This window comes from Kogia breviceps, chromosome 6, assembly GCF_026419965.1.
Source record: "Kogia breviceps isolate mKogBre1 chromosome 6, mKogBre1 haplotype 1, whole genome shotgun sequence".
Lineage (NCBI taxonomy): Eukaryota > Metazoa > Chordata > Mammalia > Artiodactyla > Physeteridae > Kogia > Kogia breviceps.
The window spans coordinates 128,432,668-128,445,554 of record NC_081315.1 but is presented as its reverse complement, the minus strand read 5'-3'; the positions used below and the strand labels follow the sequence as shown (position 1 = coordinate 128,445,554).

General features: G+C 35.2%; 1 protein-coding gene across 7 annotated transcripts in view; it reads right to left on the bottom strand.

Moving 5' to 3' along the window:
* Window positions 1-12,887, bottom strand: part of BLTP1 (bridge-like lipid transfer protein family member 1) — a 207,117-nt gene that overhangs the window by 21,950 nt on the left and 172,280 nt on the right. For 5 of the 7 annotated variants that reach the window (XM_059067561.2, XM_067036610.1, XM_067036615.1 and 2 more), the window contains 7 exons: window positions 11,132-11,385; window positions 10,360-10,575; window positions 8,766-8,946; window positions 8,058-8,259; window positions 3,056-3,217; window positions 2,429-2,568; window positions 569-770 (listed from right to left, as the gene is read on the bottom strand). In XM_059067561.2, coding sequence (XP_058923544.1) covers window positions 569-770; window positions 2,429-2,568; window positions 3,056-3,217; window positions 8,058-8,259; window positions 8,766-8,946; window positions 10,360-10,575; window positions 11,132-11,385 — 1,357 coding nt within the window. The remainder of the gene's footprint in view (window positions 1-568; window positions 771-2,428; window positions 2,569-3,055; window positions 3,218-8,057; window positions 8,260-8,765; window positions 8,947-10,359; window positions 10,576-11,131; window positions 11,386-12,887) is intronic. The other 2 variants (XM_067036614.1, XM_067036616.1) reach the window with 2 other exon arrangements.

The following is a 12,887-nucleotide window of genomic DNA, read 5'->3' as shown; positions in this document are numbered from 1 at the left end:
ATTTTTTTGCATTTGTGATATCTAAATGATTTTTAGGGCAGAAATGACAGTTTTAATACAGTGAAGTGTGACTATCTCATCAGGAAATAATTAGTTCTGCTTTAAAAACTAAACCTTTCATGAAACAAACATTTGAGGTAGGTAACAAAATTTACCATTAAAGTTTTTTTATACACACACACACACACAATGTGATATACTTTTAATTCAGTGTGATAAGAAATCCTTGCAAGATAATACTAAATCTCTTATTTACCATTTGCAACACTGATTACTTGTAATGTAAAAATATAGCATAAAATCAAACACTCAGAAGTACTTGAACACATTATCATTCATACCTCATAGTGCATGTAATGTGTATGTGAAACCACCAACAAAATGCTATCCCACTGCCATTCCTTTGTAATAAAATACACTCAAAACTTTGATGTACTATAGATTTTTTTCTACAGGTACTCTAATTCTCAAATATTCTCCTTTTCCAAATTTATTTATTTGGCAATATATATTACTGTTAAAATAATACTTGGCTTTATGCCAATTGAATAAAAGAATGTTTCCACACCTGGTATTCCAGTTTTGCTTGCAGAGGTCTTTGTTCCACTCTGAGGAGCATTACCTCCAGGGGATAAAGTCTCTGCAGGATACGTAGCCCCTAAAGTCTCCAGTTCTCCTCGGTTTGAAGAAAACACCAAGTCCAGGGATGGCAGCTTTAGCATGCATTCTACTCTTGACACCGGTAAACAGCTAAACTTGATCTGTGAGGGCTAAAAAGCACAGAAAGCCAAAAAAAAAATTTCTAGGAGCTATAGATGATTAAAACATTTCCCACTGGACTCCAAAAACTACGTTCAGTTTCCATTTCAGTCTACATATACCAAATTTATTATTTGACACTTAAAAGAATTTTGTCTTTAGTGTCCTACCTTTTTCAAACAGACACACGATACATTAACCAAAGTATATTAACAAAATGGTATCATTTTAAAAACTAGGGCTTCCCTGGTGGCGCAGTGGTTGAGAGTCCGCCTGCCAATGCAGTGGACGTGGGTTCGTGTCCCGGTCTGGGAAGATCCCACATGCCGTGGAGCGGCTGGGCCCGTGAGCCATGGCCGCTGAGCCTGCGCGTCTGGAGCCTATGCTCCGCAACGGGAGAGGCCACAACAGTGAGAGGCCCGCATACCACAAAAAAAATAAAAATAAAATAAATAAAAATAAAAACTCTAAATATTTGAGGAACTATCTCTAAGCAGTAAATATGTAGGCATTTAGATAATTCAGAACATTAAAGATGTTTATGTTCATATTGTTCATAATCAGGTATTTTAAAGGAAGTAATTTACTTTTATACTAAAATTTTAAAAGGCTATTGCATTAATAACTGAAGTTTTACAAACTCTCAAGCCCTCACTCATTACATGTTTTCATCAGATCCTCCAAAAAGCTTGTGCAAAACTCCAGAAGATCAGACTGAAGTTCTTTCGGCCAAATTGCTATTGCAGAAATTAATCTGAACAGATGATCATTAGCGTTTCTTTTATTCTTGAGATTGTTCATAAAATTTTAATTGAGAGTAAACTAAACCTTGAAGTTTGGATACAAGCCAAGTCCTCCTTAATAAATGGACTCAATTGGATGCTAATATAACATACCTCATTTTATTGTGCTTTGAAGATGTTGAGTTTTTTACAAATTGAAGGAGGTTCATGGCCACCCTACCTTGAGCAAGTCTAACGGTACCATTTTTCCAACAGCGTTATTTTTTAATTAAGGCAGGTACATTGTTTTTTTAGATATAATACTATTGAACACTTAATAAACTACTGTATAGTGTAAACATAACTTTTATATGCACCGAGGAATCAAAAAATTCATGTAACTTGCTTCACTGCAATATTCACTTTATTGCAGTGGTGGTTTGGAACTGAACCCACAATATCTCTCAGGTATGCCCTATACTCCTAAAGGCCTACAGATAGGACTGAATTTTAGAATAAAATATTAAATATATATTATATAACCCTTAGAAAAATCTAACAAAGGTACTATTGTGACTTTGTATCTCAACTTCACTTTATATCTGCCCCCAAATGACCATAATGACAAGAAATATAGGTGCCATCATAAAAAATGGCAGAGTGCTAAAAAAGAGTTTTAATTTACATATTTTTACATTTGCCACAAAGTATGAGATCTCAATTTTGAAAACTCAAAGATATGAACCTCCTCAGCAGACAAGTAAATACACACATAAAATTGTACATATACTTCCCAAAGGTTCACACAACCTCTAAGCCATCATAGACATACTAAAGGTCCATGAAGCTTAAGAAAACGTTAAAAGGAGTAATACTGTAAATGTTCAAATAAACATAATAAAATTTGTTTTTCTTTAAAACAGAAAGGAATAAATGAAGTATATCACCTGAACTCGTACATAAACCACGACATCTACAGGGAAGGAAGAGTAAGCAGATGTTGAAGACGATACTAGTGATGTTGTTGATTCTTCCATAGGATCTGGTATTTCAAAATGTCCCATATCTTCATCTTGTGAGCTGATAGCTGTTAAAATATTTAGTTTTAAGTTTACTATTAGGGCAAGGGCAAACTATTTATTAAAAGATCTTTTTCTCTTATTCTAGTACTGAGATCAGGGGTATGAATGCACAGAAACACTGGCTTCTGTAGCCCATCATTCTTTACATCTTTCCCTATTCAAACCTCTAACTCATTCCTCCAAACTCTGATTCCCTGCTGCTACACCAAACAACGAACAAAGAAAAAAGTAATTACGCCTTTGCCCTCAAGGAGTTTCCAGTCCAAGAAACACACTGACATAGGACCTAAAAATGTTAATTTTGTCACTAGCTGTGGCTGTGGAAGACTCGTAAAACCCCACCAGGACTAGATGGTCTCTCAAGTTCTTCTTCAGTTCTATAATTCCTTTATATTTATCACTGAATATATAATAGCATTAAGAAATCCTTCTAAGTAATAGGACCCCAAAATAAATGTGATGGGCAAATAAGTATATAAAGAGGACACTCACTTGTATAGTTCCTTTCAATTGGTGTAATTGGGATAGTTTCCAGAGCCTTTTCCAGAAAGTCTAATAGGCAGGGACTAATAACCATTTCTTCTGGCAATGACTGAAGTGCTACCCAGGCATATAACTTGGCTGTTTTTACTCCTCCACTTCCTTTTCCTTTGGCTAGAACATTTAAGTGTGTGAAATGAATTTAATAGTTTCCATAAAACATACAATAATTTTGTGAGAAATTAGAATTATATGACAGTTTAATCACTTGAAGCATCTTATATTTAAAACCATACAAGAATGCAATAAAAATAGGTTGAAAGAAATCATAAATTATTGTTAGAATACAAAGATAATCAATGATGTATATCAAAGTACAACAGTTATTCCTATTTGCTCTAGGTAACAAATTTTGGTTCAATTTTTCAAGTTTATACTTTGCTAACTCTCTCATTAGTATTATTTTAGCATTTAATCTCTCATTTAGTATTATTTTGTCCATTAAGGAGTAAGATGTAGAGAATTTTGACTAATGATATTCTGTGGCAAGTTGAGGAAAAACATCATTGTTTCTAGGCTTCCCTATGTTCTTGCTGTTTTTACCTTGTATGCATTTATAATGCCTCCTTACATGGGCTGCATCTCTCTTTCCTTCTACCTGACTAAATATTTCCACATCAGTAGAATGATTATAATAGCTAACTAAGATTTAGCTAACTTTGGCTCAGGTTTCCAACTCCAGCATGTAGTAGCTTGTAAATGTAGGAAAGAAATTGAACTTCTGTGAGCTTTAACATTCTTCATATATAAAATGGGGACAATATTGATAATATCTGCCTTGCACTTAATGGACATACATGTGTCTTGTCAATTTAAAAGTGATTTAGGGACTTCCCCAGTGGTCCACTGGTAAAGAATCCACCTTCCAATGCAGGGGATATGGGTTCAACTCCTGGTCAGGGAACTAAGATCCCACATGCCGTGGGACAACTAAGCCCGCATGCTGCAACTACTGAGCCCGTGCGCCGCAACTACAGAGCATACGCACTCTGGAGCCCATGCGCCACAACTAGAGACAAGCCCATGCCCCGCGATGCCAGATCCCGTGTGCCGCAACTAAGACCCAACACACAGATAGCAGAAGCAAGAAGAACTACAATCCTGCAGTGTGTGGAACAAAAACCATATTCACAGAAAGATAGATAAGATGAAAAGGCAGAGGGCTATGTACCAGATGAAGCAACAAGATAAAACCCCAGAAAAACTAAATGAAGTGGAGATAGGCAACCTTCCAGAAAAATAATTCAGAATAATGATAGTAAAGGTGATCCAGGACCTTGGAAAAAGAATGGAGGCAAAGATCGAGAAGATGCAAGAGATGTTTAACAAAGACCTAGAAGAAATAAAGAACAAACAAACAGAGATGAACAATACAATAACAAATGAAACCTACACTAGAAGGAATCAACAGCAGAATAACTGAGGCAGAAGAACGGATAAGTGATCTGGAAGACAGAATGGTGGCATTCACTGCTGTGGAACAGAAAAAAGAAAAAAGAATGAAAAGAAATGAAGACAGCCCAAAAGACCTCTGAGACAACATTAAATGCAACAACATTCGCATTATAGGGGTCCCAGAAGGAGAAGAGAGACAGAAAGGATCCGAGAAAATATTTGAAGAGATTATAGTTGAAAACTTCCCTAACGTGGGAAAGGAAATAGCCACACAAGTCGGGGAAATGCAGAGAGTCCCATACAGGATAAACGCAAGGAGAAACACGTCGAGACACATCGTAATCAAATTGGCAAAAATTAAAGACAAAGAAAAATTATTGAAAGCAGCAAGGGAAAAACAAAAAAATAACATACAGGGGAATTCCCATAAGGTTAACAGCTGATTTCTCAACAGAAACTCTACAAGCCTGAAGGGTGTGGCATGATATACTTAAAATGATGAAAGGGAAGAACCTACAATGAAGATTACTCTACCTGGCAAGGATCTCATTCAGATTCGATGGAGAAATCAAAAGCTTTACAGACAAGCAAAAGCTAAGAGAATTCAGCACCACCAAACCAGCTCTACAACAAATGTTAAAGGAACTACTCTAAGTGGGAAACACAAGAGAAGAAAAGGACCTACAAAAACAAACCCAAAACAATTAAGAAAATGGTAATAGGAACATACATATCAATAATTACCCTAAACGTGAATGGATTAAATGCTCCAACCAAAAGACACAGGCTTGTGAATGGATACAAAAATAAGACCCATATATATGCTGTCTACAAGAGACCCACTTCAGACCTAGGGACACATACAGACTGAAAGTGAGGGGATGGAAAAACATATTCCTCGCAAATGGAAATCAAAAGAAAGCTGGAGCAGCAATACTCATATCAGATAAAATAGACTTTAAAATAAAGAATGTTACAAGAGACAAGGAAGGACACTACATAATGATCAGGGGGTCAATCCAAGAAGAAGATATAACAATTATATATGCACCCAACATAGGAGCACCTCAATATATAAGGCAACTGCTAACAGCTATAAAAGAAGAAATCGACAGTAACACAGTAATAGTGGGGGACTTTAACACCTCACTTACACTAATGGACAGATATCCAAATAGAAAACTAATAAGGAAACCCAAGCTTTAAATGACACAATAGACCAGATAGATTTAATTGATATTTATAGGACATTCCATCCAAAAACAGCAGATTACACTTTCTTCGCAAATGTGCATGGAACATTCTCCAAGACAGATCACATCTTGGGTCACAAATCAAGCCTCAGTAAATTTAAGAAAATTAAAATCATATCTAGCATCTTTTCTGACCACAACGCTATGAGAGTAGAAATGAATTACAGGGAAAAAACATTAAAAACACAAACACATGGAGGCTAAACAATACATTACTAAATAACCAAGAGATCACTGAAGAAATCAAAGAGGAAATAAAAAAATATCTAGAGACAAATGACAATGAAAACATGATGATCCAAAACCTATGGGATGCAGCAAAAGCAGTTCTAAGAAGGAAGTTTATAGCTATACAAGCCTACCTCAAGAAACAAGAAAAATCTCAATCTAACCTCACACCTAAAGGAACTAGAGAAAGAAGAACAAACAAAACCTAAAGTTAGCAGAAGGAAAGGAATCATAAAGATCAAAGCAGAAATAAATGAAATAGAAACAGAAAACAGTAGCAAAGATCAATAAAACTAAAAGCTGGTCTTTGAGAAGATAAACAAAATTGATAAACCATTAGCAACACATCAAGAAAGAGGGAGAGGACTCAAATCAATAAAATTAGAAATGAAAAAAGGAGAAGTTGCAACAGACACTGCAGAAATACAAAGCATCCTAAGAGACTACTACAAGCAACTCTATGCCAATAAAATGGACAACCTGGAAGAAATGGACAAATTCTTAGAGAGCTATAACCTTCCAAGAGTGAAGCAGGAAGACATAGAAAATATGAACAGACCAATCACAAGTAATGAAATTGAAACTGTGATTAAAAATCTTCCAACAAAGAAAAGTCCAGGACCGGATGGCTTCACAGGTGAATTCTATCAAACATTTAGAGAAGAGCTAACACCCATCCTTCACAAACTCTTCCAAAAAATTGCAGAGGAAGGAACACTCCCAAACTCATTCTATGAGGCCACCATCACCCTGATACCAAAACCAGCCAGAATAAAAAATAAAAAATAAAAATTTTAGAAATATAAAAAAATATATAAAAGTGATCTAAAAATGTTAGGCATTATTATCACGATTACTGGCTACTTTAAAAGATTTATCGGGCTTCCCTGGTGGCGCAGTGGTTGAGCATCCGCCTGCCAATGCAGGGGACACGGGTTCATGCCCCGGTCCGGGAAGATCCCATATGCAGCGGAGAGGCTGGGCCCGTGAGCCATGGCCGCTGAGCCTGCACGTCCGGAGCCTGTGCTCCGCAATGGAAGAGGCCACAACAGTGAGAGGCCTGTGTACCGCAAAAAAAAAAAAAAAAAAGATTTATCAAGTTCCATCTCTCAAATAAAGCTTTTTCAAATAATTCTTGTCCAGTCCAATATTCCCTTTTTTGGAAATTCTATTTTATATGTATAAGGTATTATTCACATGGTATAGTAGCCAGATTTAAGATAACTTCCAATAGTCCTTTCCTCCTGGTATTCACGCCCTTGTGTAGTTCCCTCCCACACTGAATAAGGCTCACCTGTATGATCAATAAGATATTGTGGAAGTGATGTTACATGACTTCTGAGACTAAGCCATAAAATATATTGCAGCCTCAGCCATGTTCTCTTTTGGATCACTCCTTCTGAGGGAATGTCACTTGCCATGTCCTGAGAACACTCAGGCAGCCCAGTGGAGAGACCCATGTGGGGAGAAACAAAAGCACGAGCTTGACAGTCATGTGAATGGGATAGGATGGAAGCAGATTTCCAGACCCAGTCAGGCATCTGGATGCCTGCAGCCCTAGCCAGCATCCTGACTGCAGCTTCACAAAAGACTGTGAAGTTAGATTCACCCTGCCAAACTCCTGAATTTCTGATCCGCAGAAAATGTGTTTGAGATTATAAGCCACTAAATTTGGTATAATTTGTTATGCAAGAATAGATAATTAATAAATGTGATTAAGTCCAGTGTACTCTGTCTTAAATGTATAACTTTGATGTTTCCATCTAGATCATAAGCTCCCAGATTTGAACTACATTAAGACTTTTCTAAATATATATAGATCTAAAAAATTAAGTAAACTATTAAGTATATTAAGTTTATTTTAACAACTGATATTCTAAGGTAATATCAATTTGAGAACTAGGCAAAAGTAGTTGGCCAACACTTCCACATACGCACTTTGTACAGTTGTTACTGATAAATCTAAGTCCTTTCTTCTTAAACGTGAATTTGAAAGAAAGTCTCAATAGAGCAAGTAGGTGATGACTACAACTTAATTTATGAAAAAAATTAAAATAAAGTATATTTTCTGCAAATACCTGAGGGAATAGGCGGGGGCTGGGGAGGAAGTAAGGTGTTAGTCTTGTTCTGGACAGTGCAAGGTAAAGGAGGAGAAGGAGGAGATACCGCACTATCTTTCATACCATACAGCTTGGACTCTTTAGAGAGTGTTCTTGGCAAGGAAGATCCTCTGGAGGCATTAGGTGATTCGGTCTTTAGAGTCTTGGAGTTATAATGCAACTGTATTGAAACAAATAAACTTTCAAAATTAAAATTATACAGATGAGGGAAACCAAGAAATGTACAAAAATATGGGAGAAAGAACACTGGTTCAGGAGCCAGAAGATTTTATGAGTTAGCTTTGTGATCCTGGCAAGTTCCTTATTAGTTTTTTTTAATTTTTAAAGTTAAAAAGGGTCATCCCAGATAATATTTTAAGTTCTTTCTAGCTTAACATCCTAGCTTAATAATTCTAGAATCTAAAAGAGTTGCAATAGGCAAGGTTTAGCAAATACGTTGTGAATATCAATGTTTAAAAAAGAAAATTAACTTTTCTGTCAAAATTTTGTGGAAAAAGGGGCAACCTGCAGTTTAGAAGGTCTCATGTTTAGAATATGGCTATATTAGAGAAAAACTTCAGAAAGCCTCATTTTAATATAATTGGTGAAGGAAGAATATATATGATAGAAAATAAACATGGCTACTAATAATCTAATCCCTAATCCTAAGACATTTAGGTTTTTTACCTTTACATCAACTCCAGGAATGTAAAATACTGTTGTTTCTAAGTCACTAGGCTTTGTTTGTAGAGATGATGGCACTTTCTTGCCTGTCATTAAATGGGTGGTGGAAGCATAATTAGTTTGAAACTTCTTCTTTTTCGAAGGAGAATCTTGATCTAAACTCCTGGAACTTCTATCATAACTCCTATAAATAGAAAAATGTTTTATCTTTTTGAAAGACATTTATTTCCTTTTATTTTGTTTAAAAGCAAACTTTTATTTATATAATAAGTGAAATGTAATCCTTCATTAATAAGATTGAAAAAGTGAAGCTCATCAATGTCTCTAGTGAAACTGGTTAATCCTTGCATGGATGAGGTTTATGTTGTATGTTCCACAACTACACAAGGCAGTTATTCTTTCCTGAGATCACAACTGTTTCACATGAACACATAAGGTTGAACCAAGTGAAACTGCCCTTTATATAGGTAAATATAGCTAAGTACCAGCAATTTATTTTGGTTTACTGCGGTTCAACCAAAAATAAATTGTCGTTCTTTTTATCACCACTATTACATTTGTAAGAATTTAACTGTTTAGAGTGCCTTTTTATCTTCTCATTTTATAAAAAGCTTCATTAGACAAAGAGACATTTAAAAATCTTTTATTATAGAAAATTTCGAACATACAGAAAATAAATGGAATGGCAGAATGAACTCCCATGGGTCCATCTCCCAGCTTCAGCAGTTGTCAGCACTCTGCCGACTTGTTTTATCTACATTTCCACCCACTCCTTACTCATTCACTCAATTATTAATATTACTATTTTCTTATAATTCTTTTTTAGATTAGGAAGGAAAAGCAAAACAAATTCAGGGCTTCCCTGGTGGCGCAGTGGTTGGGAGTCCGCCTGCCAATGCAGGGGATGCGGGTTCGTGCCCCGGTCCGGGAGGATCCCGCGTGCCGCGGAGCGGCTGGGCCCGTGAGCCATGGCCGCTGAGCCTGTGCTCCGCAATGGGAGAGGCCACAGCGGTGAGAGGCCCACGTACCACCAAAAAAAAAAACAAAAAAAACAAAAAACAAATTCAAAGAACAAAATAATCTAACCCTACGCCTGTTTATACCACTATTTCTTCAATGATGGAAACAAATGGTAAAGCTGCAGTTATAGCCTGAACAACATTCCAGTTTACTGAGGTCTCTTTGTGCAGTTGTTTCCCAATCTTTCTTATTTCTTTATGTCATCAAACTTTCAATAACAAGATATCTTTAAGTATTGTACTGTTCTTTGAAATAGAAATGTGTACAATATGATGACAGAGACTGAGAAATTAATGCTTATTTACAGAATTCCAAGGATATATAACTATTTTAATTAACAGATTTGCTAGAATCTAAATCAGACATCCATTTCTAATCACCAGAAAATATTATACACTTGTTTAATGAAAACAGTATGTTATACAAATAAACACTCAAACATTTTAATTATGATAAAATATAATCTTTAAATCTGCATTTTGGGATGTGGTGGGAAATGTTTGTTACGATTAATGATATATAAATAGTAGTTCTAACAAATGAAGTTACTTGTACACCTTTCTGACCAATATCTTACCTTCTCAAGCTTATATCATCATGTTCTTGTAGAAGGGTGGTTGGGTGGAGCACACATTTTCCACTATCAATTTCAACCCGTATATCAAGTTCAAAGTCAATATTTCTCTCTGTAGCTGTGCCACTAAGACTTCTGTTGGCTGGGGCTGTTGGCCAGCGTTCTGTAAATAGCTGATGAACAGCAGCAAAGCCTGTTGCTTTTTTACGAGATGTATGTCTACAGAAAGAACAACTGGTGATTACATTGTAGTAAACTGGGAAGAGTTTTCAACAAACTATTTTCCAACATGTTATGTGAGCAGTAGTCTGTAAATAAATTTCACTATTTTATAAATTCACACAAATTACCCAACTGGCCCCTATTTTTCTTAAGTTTAATGGAGTCACATTTTATTCAACAACTATGTACTGAGTAACTATCACGTGCCAGGCAATGTTCTAAGCACTCAGGACACAGGCACAAGCACTGATATTAAGGAGCCTGAATATCAGTGTATAACCTACATTCTACATCTTGGAGGAGATTTCATTTTTGCAAATTGTAAAATTTAAAATGCTACTTTCTAGATTTTATTAAAAGACATAAAGACGGGGAAAGAAAAAAGTAATGCCATATGGAGCTAAATTATATTAGTAAACCATGGATACGTCTCCTAGTCTCACTCTGGGTAGGCACGTTAAGATTTTTTTTCTGTAAAAATTAACAGTTATATAATGCTTTAAGCTCAGTTCTAGATTCTAAAATACTGCCTAAGGATCTTAAAGCTACTCACGAGGGTTTCCGGTAAATATAGAACCTTTCCCTCTCATGGTCTTCATCCTTTTCATCCTTCTCGGAATCCTCACTGGTGGAAGACAAACTGTCATCCCGTCGGCCCTCCTCAGGTTGGAAAGAAATGCCTGGTGAAAGGCCTCCTGGAGTTTTGGGAGAACTGAACACGGAATATGATCCTTCACTATTTGAGGAGTAATGGGATGGACCTTCAATGGTTACTGACAAAAGGTCCAGTTCTGTCTCCTCTGGAAACTGAATGTAAAGAGAAAAAATATGAATCAGGTTCACATTATAAACCTCTTTTCCCTTAAAAAAAAAAAAAGAAAAAAATATACATTGAATCATCTAAAATTTCTCTCAAAATTGAATTTCCTCACTCTGAACTGAAAGATCAGCTTTACAAACATATGAAATGGTACACCAAGGAAGGAAGCAGAAGTTCTAACCACAGAAAGTCATAGCACTGACTCACTAAAAATTAGAGTGAAGTTTTACTTTATATAAGCATATATCATCACGTTAATTAGTACATACTGTAATTCTTTAAAGCATGGGTTAATCATGCTGTGGAGACAAAAGAAACAATGTGATCAACTTTAAATTTAGAAGGGCAAGAGAGCAATTAATGATGGAAGAGCATGCAAGTGTCAGTAAAGAATGTACTTTGTGCTTCCAGAATACTTTCTGTGGATACATCTTTTTAAAATGGGCCCCTAATGAGCTGAAGAAAGATATGTAAATAGTTATGTAATTAAATAGCAATCAATCAAACTTAAGAATTCTGTATTTTAAGGCAAATACTTTGTATAAATACAATGTCACTCACTGAGCATTGTATCAGGAGATCACTGCATTTAAGCAGGTCAAAAAAAATAAACAAAAAACTTCTATGACTTAATTTTGATTCCCAGTTTTGAGATTTGCTTGCATATCCTTTGAGGGAATGTGATAAGCCTTTGTAAAGTGTAATGTGAAAGGAACATTTATTGATATTACTATAAGATACATAGTGAAATCCTATAATCAAAATTTCAAACATTTGCAGAATCTAGATTTTCTTCACTTTTTAAAAACTAACGTATCATTTAGTAAGTAAGTCAGATTTTATTAGAAAATCTTCAACTTTTAAAGCTGTGGTAAGAGTTTATGTAGATAAATATCCCTTTGTTTATATTTATTTTCTATTTAACCATGCCTTAATGATCTATTCTGTAATTTATGATTTTTATACTTTTTTTATAAATAGCATATACTGCTATTTAAAAATAGGACGTGAATCATTCAAATATTAATGCCTTTAAGAATAACTCAATCATTTCACAGTATATACATATATCAAATAATTATGTTGTATACCTGAAAATAATGTTATATGTCAATTATCTTGATTTTAAAAATACTGTACAGGAAAAAAATAATAAATTAGTAGAATCAATTCACTGTAAAGGACAGTATTTCCAAGTTCATTTTTAGAAAAAAGGACATGTCTGTCACGCTCACTCTGTTACAACCTAATAGTTCTAAAACAAAATTCGGCTTGACTAAATTCAGTGTAACTACGGGATATATATTGAGACTATCTTAAAAGAGTGGGCGATGGGAAACAACTGTGGAATAAGTTCCAATTTTTAACTGTAACTTGACAAAAAATTTCTAGACAATGATTTATATACATACTATACAGATACAATTTTAAATTTTTTTTTTTTTTTTTTTTTTTTGCGGTATGCGGGCCTCTCACTGTTGTGGCCTCT